Source organism: Lepidochelys kempii, chromosome 7 (assembly GCF_965140285.1).
Source record: "Lepidochelys kempii isolate rLepKem1 chromosome 7, rLepKem1.hap1, whole genome shotgun sequence".
NCBI lineage: Eukaryota > Metazoa > Chordata > Testudines > Cheloniidae > Lepidochelys > Lepidochelys kempii.
Window position 1 is genome coordinate 28348592 of NC_136386.1, and position 21090 is coordinate 28369681.

General features: G+C 39.3%; 1 protein-coding gene across 9 annotated transcripts in view; it reads right to left on the bottom strand.

The window, feature by feature from the left end:
- The window catches only part of CACNA1D (calcium voltage-gated channel subunit alpha1 D), a 324438-nt gene that overhangs the window by 135032 nt on the left and 168316 nt on the right, over window positions 1-21090 (bottom strand). For all 9 annotated transcript variants that reach the window (XM_078853625.1, XM_078853622.1, XM_078853624.1 and 6 more), the window contains one exon: window positions 6658-6827. In XM_078853625.1, coding sequence (XP_078709751.1) covers window positions 6658-6827 — 170 coding nt within the window. The remainder of the gene's footprint in view (window positions 1-6657; window positions 6828-21090) is intronic.

A 21090-nucleotide genomic window follows, 5' to 3' on the forward strand; every position in this document is an offset into this window, starting at 1 on the left:
CTGAAGTCAATGGGAGTTGTTTCACTGAATTTGAAGGAACGGGGATTTGGTGCATAATAACAGTTTATGAAGTATTTTAGCAATGTATTTCTCATCTTAATAATTAGAATGTGTGCCATTATTCAAAAGTACCTAACACTCATTGGTTAACAGTAAAAATCTTTACAGAATTACAAGGGTATCGTATAAAACAGGGGTTTTCAAACTGGGGGGTCAAGACCCCACAGGGGGTCATGAGGTTATTACATGGGGGGTGGGGTAGCGAACTGTCAGCATCCACCCTAAACCCTGCTTTGCCTCCAGCATTTATAATAATGTTAAATATATAAAAACATGTTTTTAATTTATAAAGGGGGGTCGCACTCAGAGGCTTGCTATTTGAAAGGGGTCACCACCAGTACAAAAGTTTGAGAACCACCGATATAAAATGTTTAATTTACTGAAGACAGAGGCATAGATTAAAATTTCAGAAATGATGCACTGAATGCATCCGATGAAGTGAGCTGTAGCTCACTAAAGCTTATGCTCAAATAAATTTGTTAGTCTCTAAGGTGCCACAAGTACTCCTTTTCTTTTTGAGAAATGATGAACTGACTTAGGAGCCTAAATCCCACTTTAGAAGTAGGTCACTTAGGCTAACCCCCATTGATTTAGGCTCCTAAGTGACTCAGGCACTTTTGAGTATTTTATCCACAGTTTAATTTTGCAGTGATTGCAGGACTGAGTCCCTTATTTCTGAATGTGCAGAGATCTGACAAACACCTGTGACCATGAACATTCCATGTGGAAAGGGGGCATGAATGGAGCTAGCAGGTCTACACTTTATGCTAAAGAATCCTTTCCGGAAATTAGTAATTTGTAGGAGTATATTCGGAAGGTGACCAAATTTATCTCACAAGTCTTTACAGACCTTTTCTTCAAGCTCATTATTCTGGTGCTTGTCATTTAAACTTCACTAAGCTCCCAAACCAGAAATTCAACTTCATAATGCAGACAAGAGGGCTCCTTCCTTCACCGAAGGGATCTGCTGAATACCTACATAGAAATCTTGCCTCCTTTTAGGCATACCTTCACAGGTAATCTGAAATGTAGCAGAGCACCTTCAGATAATCTTTGAGTGTCAAATGGAAGGAAGTGAGGCCACTTTGCAGCCCTTACACCTTCTTCACACATTGTCACAGATCATGCACAAAATTATATTCAGCTCTACTTTTTTAAACACATTTGCACAAATAGGCTAAGAGATTGCCTATTCAGTGGAAATTTCCATTCAGTATACATAAGTGGGCTTGCTTAGTGCCAATATGACACTGGCATATTATTAGTTTATTGTATAACAAAAACCAGTGCACTTTTGCACAGCACATTATAAAACTTTTATGACTCAAGTCAAATCAAAACTCATTTTCACTTAGTATCCTAAAGGGCACAACAACCCAGAGACCTCAGATGCTTACATGTGCTTTCTTTGTTTTGTGGGGTGAAATAGACTTAAAGCCTGTGCCTCTGCCCACAGGAGGATGACCCATATCTCAGCTGCACGTGAGGATCTAACCCACTGGTGCTTTCATGGTCCTAATTTTTGTTTACATTTTCTTCTGCTTTATTTCAAAGCAGGTGGCATTCCTGCAGGCCCAGGTGAAAGTAGGAGGAAAGTATGGGTACAATTTCTAAAAGTGCCTAAGTGACTTAGTTTCAGAGTAGCAGCCATGTTTGTCTGTATCCGCAAAAAGAAAAGGAGTACTTGTGGCACCTTAGAGACTAACAAATTTATTTGAGCATAAGCTACAGCTCACTTCATTGGATGCATGCTATAGGACTTAGTGACTTAGGAGTTTCAGTGCTATTAACAAACATAGCTTTAGCAATAAGGACCCTAGGTCCTTTTGACTTTCAATGAGATTTAGGCTCATATGTGCCTATGTCACTTTTGAAACTGGGACATAAGGCTTGTCAACACAAGTTTTGTACTGATTTAGCTATAATTGGCTTCTAAACACTGGCAAATTTTTAAACTGATGGAGTTAAAATGATATGAAAACTGTGTAGGCACCTAAGTAACTTAAAGAGCTTTTGAAAATTGTACCTACTGTCTAGAATCTAACATCCTTAACTCCCAAACAAGCTCAGCTAGTAGCTAAAATACATGGACTTTTTTATTTACTTTGCAGGCACTAGGGGAAAGATCTTTGGTGGTGCTAGAGCTCCACTAGGAACAGCTGAAGAAACATGAGGGGGAAAAGTGGCTTTAAGCTACCTTTGCACGCCCTGATTTCTAGGGTTGCTGAAGGGCAATTTTGGGGTTCCTCTAAATTACATCTGGCTGCAAAGTCCCACTACAGCTTGGGAAATCTTCAGCTGGCCAGATCTGCCAGCTATCTGGCTGCTTTCCACAGCTGGAACAGTACAAAACAGCCAGAGGAGGATCTGAAGCTCTGTCCCTAAGTGTCTAAAAGCTGAAGGCATCCAAAGGAGACATTATCAGATCAAAGACAATGCAGTACCAATGGAGTTCTGATAAATACATTAGGGTCCAGATTTTCAAAGAACTCTCACTGAAGTCAATAGGAATAATGAGAGTGCTGTGGTGATTAGTTAGTTCATTTGTACAGGGCTTTGAAAATGTAACCTGCTAAGTGCTCAGCAGCAGAGTTGTACTGTATTGGTTGAAGTGACTCTCCTCTGGCATTCCTCATATATTTCTCATGTTATCAATTTCGTTTTGACACAGTATAAATAACCATCCTTGCTCCTGAAAGGCTGCCCATGTCTGAACATCAATGTCAAGGTTTTCCTCAAAAATGTGTTTTAATTTCTTTCCCCCACAAATTCCCTGCCCTGAAAGTATCTTCTGACAATTAACATAACCTAAAATAACATAATCATTAACAATGTACAGACAAAGGCTGCCCCATTCTTTCCACAGCTAAGTAAAGACATGGTTCTGCTGTATGGGGGAACCTAACCCACAGGGAACCCATTCCCAGATGTCCACAGCCTGTTGCAAGCCACGGAGCACTGCTCTGGAGCAGCTCTCTCTAGGGCAGTGAAAGGATAGGTCTGAGATTAGGACAGGCTGCAGAAGGGATGGGATCTGGCCACTACATCTGCATACTGCATGGGTTTCCTGGCCAATAACCCCATTAGTGGCTGCATGGATGTACAGCACTCTGCCATTGATTTGGGCAAGAAGACTGTGACCCTGTATAGGTCCCATGCACATGGTCTGTTTTCTCAGGATTTGTTCAGTGACCACCGTGACGTTGCACTCCACATTTTTATAAAAATATGTTTATAAGTGTGGATATGATATAACTGGAATATGCTTTATGCAAAAGATCTCTTGTAAGGTATCATTACAAAGCTTATAATCTACTGAGTGTGGTCATCCTATTTGTATGACTGTATCGTTCTTGTATCTGAAACTAGGAATATGACATATAACTCTGAGGTCCTATTGTAATTATGCAAAGTGTGGGCCATTAATGGTGGTTTGGAATCTTGATGGCTCCCATTAACTAGGACAACTGGTTGTAGATGGCTCTGTCTTCTTGTAAGCCTTCCTGTATACTGTGTGCCAGCGAGTGGGTAATGAAGTCTCACAGGACATGTGAACATGTCACATGATACTGGAATCCATCTTTAACCTGGTGCTTTCCCATTTAGAAGGAGGGGGGGAACCCAGAGAGACACAAAGGATTCCCACCTTTTCCAAAGCTATAAAAGGAGGTGGAACAGAACAAAGGGGTCCCAGTCATCTGGAATCCTCTGCTTTTCACCTAAGATGCCTGCTGGAACTAACAAGAACTGTACTGGGGAAAGGATTGGGCCCAGACTAAGAAGGAGTCTAATCTGTGAAAGAAGCTTATTGAAACATCTCTGAGGGTGAGATTTACCTGACTTGCATGTTTTGGCTTTATTTTACTTGGTGACTTACTTTGTTCTGTTTGTTATTACACCAGACCCTCGCTAGAACGCAGGATTTGGGATCCATGCGCGGTACCGCATTAACGTGGGGACCGTGTTAAAATGGATTCCAATTAAAGTAATTAAATTTGGGATCCATGGCCGCGACCGCATTATATGCAAATTCGCGCTATATAGACGCGTGTTCTAGCGAGGGTCCGGTGCACTTGGAACCACTTAAATCCTACTTTTTATTCTTAATAAAATCACTTTTGTTTATTATTGAACCCAGAGTAAGTGATTAGTACCTGGGGGAGCAAACAGCTGTGCATCTCTCTCTGTCAGTGTTACAGAGGGTGGACAATTTATGAGTTTATCCTGTATAAGCTTTATACAGAGTAAGACGGATTTATTTGGGGTTTGGATCCCATTGGGAACTGAGTGCCTGGGTGCTGGAGACAGGAGCACTTCTTAAGCTGTTTTCAGTTAAGTCTGAAGCTTTGGGGGGGTCTGTGGGTCTGTGTTTGCAGCAGGCTAGCATGTCTGGCTCAACAAGGCCCAAACTGGCAGAGAAAATGGAGGCTGGAGGCCCAAACTGGCAGAGAAAACGGGCTCAGAGGTAGTCTCAGCACATCAGGTGACAGTCCCAAGGGGGTCTCTGTGACTGAACCCCTCACAGCCATCATGTGGACCCCAACTGTACTCTCTAAAACATACAAACTTCTTTTATATCTTAGTCTTTTATACTGACACCCATTACTCCAGTATACGAGTGCTTTCCACATAAGATCAATAGCAATAGCAATGCCTAGTGAACTCCAGACTGTCTCTGCCTCTTCTACCTTTCAAGGATTAAAACTCTGCATGGGCTGTCTTTTATACATACACATTACCCCTTTTAGGTAACAGCACCAGCCCAAGCTTGCCTCCCACTCTCCCATAGTATCAAGGATAAAACTCTGTTTCCTCTAAGACAGTAACATGGGTTCAGACTTTATTGGCACTGTGAACCAAAAAGTCTAAAATTCTGGAATCTGGAACTCTGGGGACAGGAGTTATTATTATTATTATTATTAAATATTATTTTTATGTGGCAATAAGTTCCAAAAACAAAAAAACTATTTCAATAATTTTCAGGAACAAACCATGCAATATTTACCAGTTGTGACAAATGTTATGCCTGGAAATCATTTCTAGCTACAACGCTGATTTGCAAATCAATGAAGTATTACACTGATGTTCAAAAGCTAAGATATTATTGAAATATTTTAAACATATGATAAATATGTTTAAAAGAATGCAGTTTTTCGTAATTAAATAACAATACTATAATAGCAATATCAATAATAATGAATATGTATTAACGTGATAAGGAATACTGTTCAGTTTCTGTCTACGACAAATCACTCCTTGCCAGATTCTGATCCCCCTATTTATACTGAATAGTATCTTGCTGGGTAAATAGCTCCCACTGGTTCCAGTAGAACTATCTGAGGAGTACTACTCAACATAAATAAGGGTGTCAAAATCTGGCCCTCAACCTCCAAGGGTAACTGCATTTCATTATGAAACCCCACAACAGAAATATTTTAATTCCATATGATCATTCATCCAAAGCATCATACATTTCATATTAAGACTTTAACCACTACTTTGCAAATAAAGTAGAAAGTATAAAAACCTTTCCATTAGAGGTATATTTGAAATTTCTGAGTTACACAGACTCTAGCTGACAACTACAAACCATGTACAATTGTTGCAAAATCATAAAATTAACATCTTCATTGTAGACATTTCTGCTAAGACTTTTTGGTGTAGAAGCATTTGAGGACTGTCATGATATAAATCTGAATGTGTTAAAACATTCATCGTTACCACTGACATTAGTGCATCACTTTATAACAGGTGAACTATATAAAGTAAGCAACAGTGATCTTTTTTTAATGTTGACTAAAAGTCCCTAAAGATTTCAAGTAAACACCTCAAGTAAACACTCCTCATAAAGATATTTTCATATACCATGCTTAGGGCTTGTCTACATAGTTCATTACTACACAGCAAATTGGTGCACTGTGGAGTCACACCCTGGCTTGCTGTACAGTAACCCACTGCCTAGACCTAGCCTTAACTGCTAGACAGGAGGGGATGTCTGAGGTGAAATTTCTTTCCTCACAGAATTAGTGGAAACCATCTTTTTTAACACAATAGAAGGCTTTAACATTTAATCTTTAGGTTTTTCTCAATGTCTCCTATTTCTTGGGCTTTGAATGTGGAGTTAAGAATGTACTTTTTTCTGAGCCATTTTCTTCTAACTCTAATACACACAGCCACTGACAATCATATATCCCTTTTGGCTATGCCAGCAAGAGTCTAGATTTGAAATGTCATTGAGATGCATGCAATTTGTATAGCCACTATTATTTTAGAAACCAAAAATAAAATAGATAACCTTTATAAAACAATGCTTTTCAAACCTTGATAGTGGGTATCAAAATAGAGTGTGGATCATGGTTTGTACAGGAGTAAAGCAGGGCAAAATCTGGGGATATGTTTCCAGTCCATTTTTTTATGGCAGTAGGTAACTGAATATTGTAGTAATAAAGATGTGGATGCTCAACTAATGCATATTTTTACACAACACAAAATTAGTATAGTAATAGTTGATATGCTATATCCTCTCCCTTATATTAACTCTTCTCCAAGCAGTCCAATTGTCTTTCAGTGGGAGTATAACATGTAAAGAATACGTACTGTTCCGTTTGCCTTCTTCATCACCCTCCTCCTCATTCTCAGGGTCAATGTCTTCTGCCTGTGTAATCCAATCTAAATATCCCTTCAGATCCTCTTCAAGCTGCTGCTTTTCACGCAGCTTCTGAAAGTCCCCTCGGGCTTTGGCTTTTTCTCTTTCCTTGGAAAATTCCCTATTGATTTCAGATAAAACAGAACAAATATTGATTATAAGGCTGCATGGCATTTTTGACCAGGAATCTACATTGAAGAATAGATATTGACACAGCAAAAGAACTAAAGATACTATACAGAAGATTTGAAAGATTCGTTCAAAGCAAGACTGTGGTACTAAAAGTTCATGACAAATTTTTTTCAAGCTACATTTTTCATAACTGGTAATAAATACAGTTTATAAAAATCAAGAATTCTATGTATCAAAGAGTACAGTTTCTATGATTTTGGCCTCTACACTCTTTGAAGCCTCAACTATTGTGAAGTTTAAGTCTAATTAAAAAAATTAAGCATTATTCTGTCTGGCTCCACCACAATTTATATTCCCAGTTTTAGCAGTGCACTCCCCAACTGAACTGAGGGTACTTGGAGAGAGTGCTGCTTCCAACACAAAAAGTAGATGCTGGTTTAGAGTTGCCCTCACCTTTGTTAACTCTGAGTTAGGTGCTTTGCCAAAACTATTTATGTCAGTACATGTCCTGACTATGCTTCACAGAGAAAGGATCTCCCTTAGGTGGTCTTACTTTCCATTAGGTCAAGTAGAGAGGTTGCTCAAGATTTTGAACCTTTTTCCCCTTTATTCTCTGTGAGAAGGCCTCCCAAATCCTGTTACTCATAAATCAGGATTATGCCCTTTTGACTGGTTGACCATTTGTTAGGAAATATAATCTATCCAGTACAGCCTGTCGTGATTCCGTTCATCCCTTGTGCCACTGCTTATCATGAGATTCTCTTCAAATGGTGTGTGGCTCATACTCTGCCCTTACTTTTGCCAGGGTGTTACCACAATGACTTCCAAGTGAAGTACTTTCTTGCAACATGTACTTTGACACATGGTCCACACAGGTTTTTGAGACACATCATGCAATATCATGGCTGTGAGCTCCAGGTCTTCCTTTGCTAGAGTGTTCAAACATTTTCTAAGGTGCTTACGTACCAACAGATATGGTACTTGTGTATAAGAACCATCGGTTGCAAATAGGTCAAAAGTGATAGAACTGTCACTATAGGACTTCTTGCAAAAGATCTGAAGGGTCCTCATCTTAAACCTATCATTGGACCTAATTTTATCCACAGGTAGGCTGGCAACTCTTCCATTGGATTCAATAGGAGTTTTGCCCTTCTACCAGGGGAAGGAATTGGTTTCATTATTTGGAAAGTGAAGCATACTCTATTGGAAAATTTCCAGCCAGTTTGTGAAAGGGCACAAAAGAAGCTTAACAAAGAGGTATTAAAATAGGAAGCTCCGAAATAACACGGGCTAGATTGTGCCTGTTTGGCTGGCCCACATTTACATGGGTGATTATTACAAACGAAAATGCCCAGTGTTCAGGTTTCACTTTAAGGAAATGACATTACAGCTTGGGGAACGACTAACTGAATTTTTAATTCAATCGTTTACAAAAATATTACAACTGCTAGGTATTAGAAATTAAATAAAAAGGTTTATATCAAATGTAGGTATGGAGACCATCTATTTGTAGTTCAACTCCACTTCTAATCTAATTTATAAAATCTAATAGTGATCAATACATTGCACAGGAAATGACAGAATAGACACCACAAGCAAATGAACATTGCAAAAGAAATGTCCACCCACAATAATCCCACACTGGCCAATTTTTAATGTCCTTCTATTAACATTTTTGTGTGATTTCGACTTTCTCTACAGTTGGACTGGCTACAGTTACAGAGAGTGAGGGCAGGCACTATGCAAACTTCCTCACACAGCTATACTACTGCATTTTAACGTTCCCATTATGCTAGTTCTGACAGCTCTAAATAAGCCTTAGGATTACGTTATTTAGTAATTTTATTATATGTACAAATGTCTATTGACAATGACAAGTAGACAAGTAAGCCCGTTTTCCTTTTTGTTCAGAACTGGGATTTGAACCCAAGCCAATGTATTAATACACGGAGGCCGTGTCCTCAGGTCCCAACTCAGCCATTGCTCAGACAAAACTTTCATGGATTTCAGTCAGAGCAAGGACTTCATAATTGATCTTGCTGCCACTTATAATCCATAGAGAAGGAAAATGCAATAGAGAGATATATAATATTAGCTAGCTAATTAACTATTTCTGCCTGCCTATCGCTTAGCTAAATACTAATATTTCCATCCACAGTTCTTGCAGGAGATGAAAGGCAGGCCCAGAATTGTGCTCACAAAATAAGGAGGCTGGGTTGAGGCTTTGCTTAAAATCTGGCTTTTCATGTGCAGTTATACTCTGAAAAGTGACTGGGAAATGGCATTGTGGGGTTCCTAATTTCTTGAATCTTTGATTTCGAGGTCAAATTTGCTCAGTTTACAAGCAAAAAGATGTTTTCCCTAACCACCAGCCCTATAAATTTTAACATGGAATCTGAAAGTCAAATTGAGCTCTTTTTGCTCTTGTGCATTATCACAAATAAGGATTTGGGAGTGGAAAATACTTAACATCGCTGTTGATGATGAATGTACACGCCAGAAAAGAGAGCAGCGCACTGTCCCAGTGTGGTATTGGCTCTGCAGTGCTAAGAGGAGTAACAAGTAGCAATGACTTATTTTTCTTGGTAAGCCTGGAGACATAACTGGGAATACACACAAGTAGCAGCAGGAGCAGCTTTAGGGGAGCGTGAGAAGGTTCCTTACATTGTCATAAGGAAGAAGATAAAACATGGCGGATGTATGCATTTATAAACACACACACATTCACATGTATATATCTAAAATCAATCTGGGCATACACCAGCAGTAAATGCTATACCAGTAGCCAGCATTTCCAGGGTCAGGCCTTAAAAGATAGCACACTTCAAAAGTGGAAGAGCCATTAGTGAATCGAAACATTGCGTTTAACTAGTGCAAATACAAATGGCATCAACGTATCTTCTGCAAATTAGATTCTGCCCTCAGTTACACCACTGTAAATCTAGAGTAACACTATTGAAGTCAATGAAGTTACTAAGATTTTACACCAGTGCAAGTAAGAGAAGAATTTGGCCTTCTGTATTTTTAATAGAATACTAATTTAGATATTTGTGTTGAGATAGATTTTTTGAAAGTTAAGAAAATTAATGACTTTCTGGAAAGAAAACTGCAGACTTATGAGATGGGACCAACTCTTGGGCAATGCACACAGGTTCTTGCACAGTGGACCTATGTCCAGTTTGGCAGGATGGATAGAATCCCTCCCAACCCAGTGACAGAAAGTGGGACAGCCAGGGAGACACACCCTGTGGTCTCCTTAGGAGAGTTTTGGCCAGTGAATTTGTGTAGCCCTGTGTCTGATGACCCACATTCCTCCATCCACTTTATTACAGAGAGTGCCAACTGGGAGCCGTGCTCCCTGATATACAGATAGTGCAGAGTACTCTTGGGCACAGGGCTGTATTAAGGAATAAGTATGGGCACATACCTAAGGCTTCCGCCCTGGCTATGCCATTGAAATTGCAACTTTCATTCAAAAATAAATTGTTTCTAGACCTCATGGTTGCCAAGAAAACCTTGTAAACATTACCTGAGTGTAAATAATGCAGACTGAAACAATAGTTCTGAGAGGTATGAACTGCCCTGTTCATCTTAATAGAGTATTCAGCTCCATTCTCTGAGTCCTCCCCCTGCAGAATCTTCTCGGTTGACTGGAGGCTGAGTTATCCCTCACCCATACAGAACCCAGCCCTCCTGAAGACAAGGCGCTGTAGTCCAGTGAGGGAACTGTACTCCAAAGAGGAGCAGTGGCAAGCCACCACCAGCCCAGCAGACGGATCTTGTGTGGATGGGTGGCCCCTGACACTGCTATTCCAGGGAGAGGCATGATTATGGTGCAGGGACATAACCTACTTATAACCTTCACTAATTTATTGATAAGAAGAACCTGTCAAAATATGAGCTGCAATTATTTTAATACTGTTTAAAGAATTGTGAGAATATGTAAATAAATCTAAAAAAATAAATAGCAGAGTAGAATCTATTTAGTTTTCTCCCATTTTGAATGATTGTATAATTTATAGTTTGCAGCGTTGTTGTTGCCGTGTTGGTCATGAGAGAGACAAGGTAGGTGAGGTAATACCTTTTATTGATGGAAGGGACAAGCTTTTGAACTTCACAGGAAGAGGAAGAGCTCTGTGGAGCTCAAAAGCTTGTCCCTTCCACAAACTGAAATTGGTCCAATAAATGATATTACCTCACCTAGCTGTTCACTCTGTATAATTTACACGTGAAGGAGATCAGTTTATACTGCTCTTATTCACTGTCGCTTTCCATGTAAATAAAAGATATTTTCTTGGGATTCACACATGATTCAACTCCAAACTATATATATTTGACCCATTATTTCAAGAGCAATGGCATTAATATTTGGTTGAACGGTGAGCTCAGTAAAGCAGCTGTACTTGTAATTGTCATGAAATCTGGAAATGTATATTCAAGCATAACACAAACCATCAGTGGCAGACCCAATGTGGAAAAAGATCCCTTTGAATTTACAACAACATTTCCACAAAATCCCTACACTGTCCATAGTCCCTGGTAAACCCCAGTGTCCACAGACTGGCACACCTTACAGAAGATAGTCTGGATTTATGCTGACCTTTGTGGGAGTGGGAGCTACAGCCGCATTGATAGAGAAAGCAGTGGGAGCCCCCAACTAAATAGGAGAATATGATATCCTCACACTCTGAATTTCAACTGTTACACCCTGAAAATTTTTTCATTCCACATCACATATTTCTAAAAGGTATGGATTGTTAATACCACTAGATTTACCAATGCAGGCCCTCCACTGCCAATCCTACATTTTAGTTTGCCAACCGACAAAGTCTACACTGGTGTAAACTTCCTTAGAAATTTTCCCCTTTCAGTATTTCTTTTTTCTTAAAGGAACTACTACCTAGGGATATGTCAAGATCTGAAAAGTTCTTCCCCATTAAATTTTTATACAAAACTCAGTGACCATAGACAGTTTAAGAAGCTTTCATGAGCCCCTCCTTAAAATTAAACCTGTTCTCTCCATCCTTTCTCAGTTTGGTACAGTTGTTCATTAAGGGCTGAAATTCAAACACAGGCTGTAATGATCAATTTTAGTATAAATTTTATGTCTCTTTATTTAGTGTAGGTTTCAGAGTAGCAGCTGTGTTAGCAACGGAGTACCTAAGGCCACAAGTACTCCTTTTCTTTTTGCGGATACAGACTAACACAGCTGCAACTCTGAAACCTGTCATTATGCAAGGCACTGAATTTAGCCGTATGGAGTGGAAATCTTTCAACTTCATGAAAAAACTTGTACAGATACAGACAGACATCATCTTCCTTTCCAAATGCAAACAGATGGACATCATTCCAAAAGGACTGAAGGTAAATATGTTAGTCTCTAAGGTGCCACAAGTACTACTTTTATTTAGTGTAGGAACTGAATTTTGTCAGCCCTCATCAGAAAATACTTCCCAGTTAATATGATATCACAGGGACAATTGTTGAAGAACTTATTCTTTTGAAGCTATCAGAGTAACAGCCGTGTTAGTCTGTATTCGCAAAAAGGAGTACTTGTGGCACCTTAGAGACTAACCAATTTATTTGAGCATAAGCTTTCGTGAGCTACAGCTCAAATAAATTGGTTAGTCTCTAAGGTGCCACAAGTACTCCTTTTCTTTTGAAGCTAGTATCTTTTCTTCACATGAAACGACATATTAGGAAATAGATGTGAGTTTTAATCAACTAAGAACTGCAGAATTTAGCCCACATATTTTTAATAAGATATGTGCAACCATAGGTAAGGTATTGTGTTGCCAATACTGTATGACATGGAAATAATAGAAAGCCTCTTACTTTTAAATATTACATCTAAGTTTGGTGTCAGTATATTACCTTCCTAGAGTGGCATAAAAGTGTTCCATGAACTGCCTTGGGTCTTTTCACAAAGCAAATATATTGTTTAATTTATTCAAGAATTAAAAAGCTCTTCACATGCAAGCACTCCACTTTTGTCTTTCACTTGATATTGCAGAAACTAAATATGGAGGCATTTACTACAGCTCTTCCCAGTTAGGACTTAATTCAAAAAAATTAGATTTGGCATACACAGAACATAATCCTGATTTATTAGATGGTATTTTAATGAAGCTGGAGAACACCAGCAAGCACTTTCCATTTACTACTCTCTACCAAGCATCCTGAGAGGAGATACTTTAAAAGGGCATCTCCTTTTACAAAAATGTTTATGAAAAAAAAGCCACTCAGCAGATCTGTCTGAGAATTAAGTGCTTTATTAGAAATTTTAAAAAGTTTAATTGTTTCGGCAGACAGGGTCATAAGTCCTTTAGAACAGTGGTTCTCAACCAGGGATACATGTACCCCTGGGGGTATGTAGAGGTCTTCCAGGGGCACATCAACTCACCTAAATATTTGCCTAGTTTTACAACAGGCTACATAAAAAGCATTAGCGAAGTCAGTACAATCTAAAATTTCATAGAGACAATGACTTGTTTATACTGCCCTATACACTGAAATGTAAGTACAATATTTATATTCCAATTGATTTATTTTATAATTATATGGTATAAATAAGAAAGTAAGCAATTTTTAAGTAATAGTGTGCTCTGACACTTCTGTATTTTTATGTCTGATTTTGTAAGCAAGTAGTTTTTAAGTGAGGTGAAACGTGGGTTACGCAAGACAAACCAGAATCCTGATTGGGGTACAGTAGTCTGGAAAGGTTGAGAGCCACTGCTTTAGAAAATCCTGTTTTCTTCACAGAAGGCTGGTTTTAAGCTCATATTGGATACAGAGGGTACAAAAGGGGCAGTTCTTGTTTCCGTGATTTGCCAACTTAGCTGTGGGTCTGCTATCCCAGGGGTGGTATCTCTTGAGAAAATAGATACCCTGGTGTGCTATGGAATCAAGACAAGGGACTTTTGTTGGCTGGTACTACGACTTCTTGATTTCCTCAATTAAGTTGTTCAGGTTTGCTTCATAAGAGTGATGGATATATGGTGTTTCTGGGTGAAGCACTATTGAAAGCTGCTGCTATTGAAAGGATCAAAGTAAAATAAGTCATTTAAAAAAGCAACAATTGGCACGGCTGCTACTTCTAGCAGCACTTCACTCAGGGCTGAACCAGCTACTAACTTTCACTTTTTATTAAAATAAATGCACGCGGGGAATTAAACACAGTCCTCTACATACACAGTTAGGTTTTGGGGGGTTTTGTAAACACAGCGTAGAAGTCAGGCATTGTCATGGTGAAGCATGACTGCAATTTATCAGTGGGGGGAGTTGCAGCAGCATTCTATCTCCAAGATTATGATGTTTTTCACTTTTATTTAAAAAAACAGCTGATCATGTAAGGGAGTGTAATTCCCTTCCTGGGTCTCCATTTACAACCATGTGTTAACTTCAGTGGAGTTGAATAGGTTTAACTGAATGCAGAATTTGGCTGTATGGTAGGTTTTCTGTCACAGTACAATGGTGAAAAAATCATCCCTTAGACATACACACCTGGCCTTCTCTTAAGTTAATAGAAACCATGTGTGCAAGTGTGAGAGTAGAATTTCGCCATATGGGATTAGCTTGTTATCACTATCGTCTTCATAGGTGTCCTCCCCCAAATTTGATTGGGCCAGACTCTGCTTTCACACCAGTGTAAACTATAAACTTTGGCAAAGTTACTTTGGGTTACACTAGCATGTATGAGCTCAAACTCTGGCCTATTGCCTGTAAAATCTCAGTTTAAAAATAAAGCTCTTTTAATGAGCATTTAACAAGCATATGAGTCAACAAACTTCTATTTTTGTTTTAAGTCCTACAGTTTAAAAACAGCCAAACTGATTCCTGATTCATATTTTTAAACACAACATGCTCCCAGGCTAAGACTTTATAGGCCAGCATGCCAACATTGCGAGGGATATCTTTTTGCAAGTCTGGCCCAATGAGAAACACTTCTACAAAATCTTAAAATCAAATATGCTTTTCATCAACTTCTCTATTTTCCTTCAAAGTATCTTCTTCCTTCAAAGTAACCTGCCTTTTGATTAGTGACCTATTCTCCACTTAATTCCGATTTCCCCTTTTTCCCAAATACAGCACCACTGAATCAGGAGACAAAATCTGCCTGTAACGTGACTGTCCATTGATCAAGTTCAACATGATCGTAATTTGTAGCACACACAGGTCCTTAAGTGAGCTGTAGCTCACGAAAGCTTATGCTCAAATAAATTTGTTAGTCTCTAAGGTGCCACAAGTACTCCTTTTTTTTTAAATAATATTTTGTAACCAGAGTAAAGTTTTCTGAAGTCCTGTCTACTCTACAAAAGGCAGCCTTATTATAACTGAGTCAAAGTTGGTTGGGTTCACAGTGCAGATGTGAGATCACTGAGTACAGAATTGCTTACAGATTCCCCTTCAAGAATCCAGTGTATTTAGTGACTGGACTGGCAGCTTTGCTCCTTGCTGAGTGAAAATGTCTCTCTTGTCTCTTTGCCAAATGAGGATCTGGAGACTGCCCCTGATCAGTGTATCTATGCAAGTACAGATGCATGCATCTGATGAAGTGAGCTGTAGCTCACGAAAGCTCATGCTCAAATAGATTGGTTAGTCTCTAAGGTGCCACAAGTACTCCTTTTCTTTATGCAAGTACAGTACCACCTGCAGCGAGCAATGCTGAGGCAGAAGCATACAAATTGCAGCAGTGTACATTCATGCTCTGACACTCTGGGGCAATTATTTCATGCCAGGTCTTTCTAAAGAAGCCAAATGGTTCCTGCTTCTATGCATAAACAGAGGTTCTCTCTTTACATTGGGATAGATTTTCTGCTGTGGGGGAGCATTGCTTAGCGTAGCAGAGTGGAGGTGGGGGACATGCAGTCTGGGAGCTCGTTACAGCTCTGATTCTCTGCCTGGTTCAGCCCTAACTCAGGGCAGGTTAGACCAACCTTAGAGTCCTTAAAGGACTGTCTCCTAAATGAGAAGAGCCAGAACACAGCACTGAGAACCACTGATATAATCTACCCAGCCATCAATGCAGATTCCTCAAATTCCCATTTGTCTGAAGAGAGGACTCACATAATAATGGAATTTTTTGTATTCACATATGTACAATGTGGATGAATTGTACACAGAGAGGGTTTCAGGGAAAGAATTCAAACTTTAAACAGTACAAATAAATATACGCAAGCACTCACACCCGATTGCGCACATACCATGAAACAGATAGACAAATAAAATAAACAAACTATAATGTAGACTATATACTTAATTACTGGGTTTTTATATAAAGTATGGTTACTTGCTCTGTTGCAAGTCTAAAATAACTGTATGCTGGGTCCTGCAGTCTTTATTTATCCTGAACTCCTATTGATCCCAATGGGAGTTTAGCTCAAGTAAGGAGGATTGGTCCTTTATAAGGAAAACATGATGTACAATATTCACTTACTTTATTTAGTTAATTTATTCAGTTAAAGTTAGCAATTGAGCAAAATATACAGTGCATTCTGGCCATGGCAGTCCTGGTGCAGTTCTGCTGCACAAAGGAGTGCAGCTAGAGGTGACAGACTTATGCAGGGGTAGTGGACTAATTGAATGGCATGGAGTCAGCTCCATGCAAGATGCTGGCTTGTTAGCACACATGACTGAAAGACACCATCAAATTAGGCTTGAATAAAGACTGGGAGTGGATGAGTCACTACAAAAACTAATTTCCCCCTGCTGATACTCACACCTTCTTGTCAACTGTTTGAAATGGGCCACCCTGACTACATTGGCCTCATTAGCACTACAAAAGTGATTTTTCCTCCCTTGGTATTCACCCCTTCTTGTCAACTGTTGAGAATAGCCCACTTCCACCTTAACTGAATTGGCTCATTAGCACTGACCCCCCACTTGGTAAGGCAACTCCCTTCTTTTCATGTGCTGTGTATTTATACCTACCTACTGTATTTTCCACTCCATGCATCTGATGAAGTGGGTTTTAGCCGACGAAAGTTTATGCCCAAATAAATTTGTTAGTTTCTAAGGTGCCATAAGGACTCCTCATTGTTATAACTGAAAAGTGGAGTCCTGTTATGTGTGTGAGCAACCTGAAGGCATGCTGCATTTCTCCAAGGAAGGGACCTTTTTGAGTCAGCACTAAACAAAGGCATGATGGATTTATTAGCGGAATTTACATTGTGGAAGGGTGCTTTTTATGTGTGTTACTACATCTCTTAATGGGCTCAATCTGCCAATGTAATGAGCACCCTCAAGACCCATAACATTTTTGGAGTTGATAGTGCTAACCACCTTCCAGTAAGTGATCAGCACTGCACAGGATCAAGCTCTAAGAAACCTGAGCAGATAAGTGAGTCCAAAATAAAGCCTGTTGTATTTCACCCTGATCCAGCTTCCACTGAAGACAATGGAAACACTTTCACTGATTTTGATGGGAATTGGATTGTAGTTTGGGTTGAGGTTGCAGATGGCTAAAACCATTTGATGAGTATTTATTGTTGGTACATTTGATCTGCCTGCCCTTTCTTTTACCAAGAATTTATTTCCCCCTCCCTTTATTTTTTTAATGTTATGGCAGAGTCAGACTTTTATTTCAGTCAGCCATGTGGTCACTCGCACAACAATAAAATAACATAGTTCAGTTCATAACCTGCAGAGTTCTAGAGCTGAATACCATTTCCTCTCCTTTCTCATGCATGCTTTGTTTATTTATATACTTTTTATCTTTTCCTTTTGCTTTTTTTTCTATTAAGCCTTTGCTCTGCCAAGAAAAGGAACACTGTCAAAATCTGTTCATTTTCCTTTAGCCAGGAGACTATGGATGACAGTTCACTGCCATTTTCTATTTTGTGTATCATTATTTAAATGTCCTTTTCTATGATTTTTCCATGTGTCCTGTAGATAAGGGTTCTTAGGTGTACATGCTTATCTTGGCTAGCATGTTTTACATTACATAAACTGATTATCATTGCAGGTGAGATTTGCATGTATGAGTGCTTTGCTCTTAGTTCCTAGAATTATTTTACACATATATTGCTGCATTGCAAATAGTGTCATAGTAATGAGATGCAAAAAAATATTTAAACTATTTTAGTAACCTGCAAGACTTTCATGTAGGATGATATATATAAGGACATGTCAAAGCATATGCTTTGGTGTTCTTAAGGAAGGAAGTAAAATGCAACTTACAGAGATTTATTAATGTATTTGAAAGATCTTCTTATTTGTTCCCATGGCTACCCAAAGAAGTACTAATGCCTTCAGCAAAAAATGTCTTCAACAGAATACAACCTCCAATGATAAGGACTGTCTTGAGGAATAGATTATCATAAATCATTAAAAGCTGTGCCTCTTGATAAATAAATAATGAAGTTTTGTCATTTATTATTTCTTTGTTCATAGAAAAACAGTCGTGTGTATTGAATTAGTGAGATATTATTTTTACTTGAAAAGGTATCTGAAAGGTACATGTATGTTTATGCATTTCCCCTCCACACTCTGTTTTTGGGTAATGTACCTAATATTCTATTTTATTTTAAGCTGTAATGCAGATCAATACAAACAAGACCCACTATCAATTTCTGTGCCTTGTACTTTATGGGATTTATGAGCTCAGAGTGCATGGGCCCCACCTTGTGAGGTGCTGAGCACCTCTCTGGAGACCTTCAGTATCTCTCAGAATTGGATCTTTAAGGCCAGCTCCTCAGCTGTGATAGGACTACTCTGTGCTGCTCCATCAGTGTAAAGCTACCCTAAAATTGCCTTGCCTAGTCCACCTGCCTAGGGAGATCCTTGAATGGATCAGAGCAACTGTAGTGCCTGCTACCTTACACCCACCTCCCTGTGTTTGGCCCTGTGGACACAGCTAGCAAAAGAAAGCATAACCACAGATCCCTGTACAATAGCAAATTCTGGGTACCGTCAGGACCACAGGCAGCCCTAGAGGGTATGCAAGGGGATCCAAGACAGATCATACTAGGATAAGGACAGGGGCTTCAGAGCACCATTTAAAGTTTTTGTGGAGCACAGATTTGTCCCCTCTCCCTGAACTGATCTCCTCTTCCCTGCTTAGGCATCCCTCCACTCCCCTACAACAGTCTGATCCCCGCCACACCCTCTCCAAATATGAGTGAATGGCACTGCGACCAGGCACATGAGGTCTCAGCACCTCTCAGGTTTAGCCCAACCAAAAAGTGGTCAGCCCCTGGCCTGAGTAGCTCCCCTGGCTCCACGGCTATGATAAGGGGAATGCAAAGGTGGCTAAAGACCAGCTTTGTAGCAGCTAAGCCCTCCTCGGTTTCAGGTAAGCATCTGTGTGGACAAATACTGCAAGAACAACGTGAATTTGAAAATGTGGCCCATGGTGCAAATGCTCAGCTAATGTGTGCCTGCCTGCCTGTCAGATTACTGAAGGCTATTCTGAAGGAGATAAGTGAATGTGAATGTTTTGGATCAGTCTCATGAAAGAAGCAGTTAAAATAAAAGAGCAAAAAATGATGTCATCTGGTGCACTGGCACTGCTGTTCACACCCATTGCCATGGATAAAAATGTTAGCTTTGATGACAATTAAACAAGCACCAGCATACACTTCACTTTTCTTTTTCTCACTAACAAACAGTAATTCCAATGGAAACAGCAGCCTGCAGCCAACAGCGGAGTTAGAATTCACTTGTTAATTACTTTCAGGTGTGGCTTCCAGCTGAACCCTGCTGAGTTGAGTGTAAAACTCTCTTAAGTGGTTAGATTCCCTTACAGTTATGCACCTACTTACTAAATCTATCTCTACCCAAAGAATCAGAAAAAGATGTAAGCTGAACATTGCATTTGCTGCTATCCTAACTTCTGTGTCTCAAGAAATCTAGCTGAAACTAAGAGAGTCTAATTTACACTGCTTTACAAATCACATCTGAACTTGGCCCACAAAAGTCACAGCAAAATAATTATTGCATACCTATGTATCTTTTACTAGTTAGTTTTATCCCAAACAATGTATTAGAGCTGTATAGTACATGACCCATTATCATCTGACTGCCTTCTTAATGGTTGTTGCACCTTCATATGCTGAACAGATGTGTTATGAGAACATTTAATACATGCAGTACATACTGAACATGAAGAAGTGAGCCACAAACTTTTCTTAGGTAAAATACACAAAAGCTGCTTGGCTTTAAGTCCTATCCAGCAGTCTTTACTCAAGCAAATCACCAACTGACTGCAGGATCAGGCCTTGTATGACTTAGTCTCACCTGTACTGTTAGTTATTTAAACTTCATTTAACATCAGATCTTTACTTTTATGACTCTTCTTTGTATTATCTGTATCTGAAAGACAAGAAAGTACCTTGTCTGGAAGATAAAACAGGGGTTGGAAGGTTTGATCCTATTACCTTACTCAGACAGTATTTATATTTAGGGGCAGATTGTGGCCTTAATCTGCATCCAGTGGTGGAGAGAGTGCAGAATGGTCACATTGCAGTAAAAGCCAGGGGAAGAATTTTGACTGACTCAGCAATAACTCTTTCCTGGGCTGCAAGGCACTGTACTTGAGGGGCAGCTCTTCCACCCTTTGCATTCTCCCCAAGTAGGTCATGCCTAATTCACGCACAGAGGTGTAAGATGGGAAATGCTTCTGCCACCAACCCCTTATGCACCTGCACAGGGATGAGGACAAACCAGCCTTTGTTTGTAGTAATATCATGCAACTAAAATAGTTTTGCCATTGAAATTTCACTGTGAGAAAGACAGAGTCAGGACCAGTGGTTAATAAAGAGAAAACAAATGCAAGACTTTTGATAAGGTGAATTACTGGAAAATGGTTTATGCTGATCTAATTTTTATTTGTGAATCCCCACTGAAGTTTACTATTGGAGGGAATATTTAGAACAAATCCTCTCTTGTCAGCTTGTGTCTTAAAATTAAAATATTTACTAGGTATAGAGGCCTCTCTGTGTTAGTTCTCTCATTTTAAATATCAGCCATTAAAAATAAAATTATTAATTTCATTTTAATGCATGACGACTTAAGGAGATACAATTTACATTGATGATCAGGACATACTCACCTTCAGAAAGGGCTAGATGTAAAACAAAAGATCTCCCAAATCATCAGTGTCATCCACATGTACAATATCTAAACAACATATCAAATACGCAGTGCACGAGAGGCAGTACAGAATATGATGGTGTAGGTGGCCACAGAATAAGACAGGAGTGCAAAGACAATGAATGAGTATTTTAAAACAGAAAAGAGAGAAAAACAGCAGA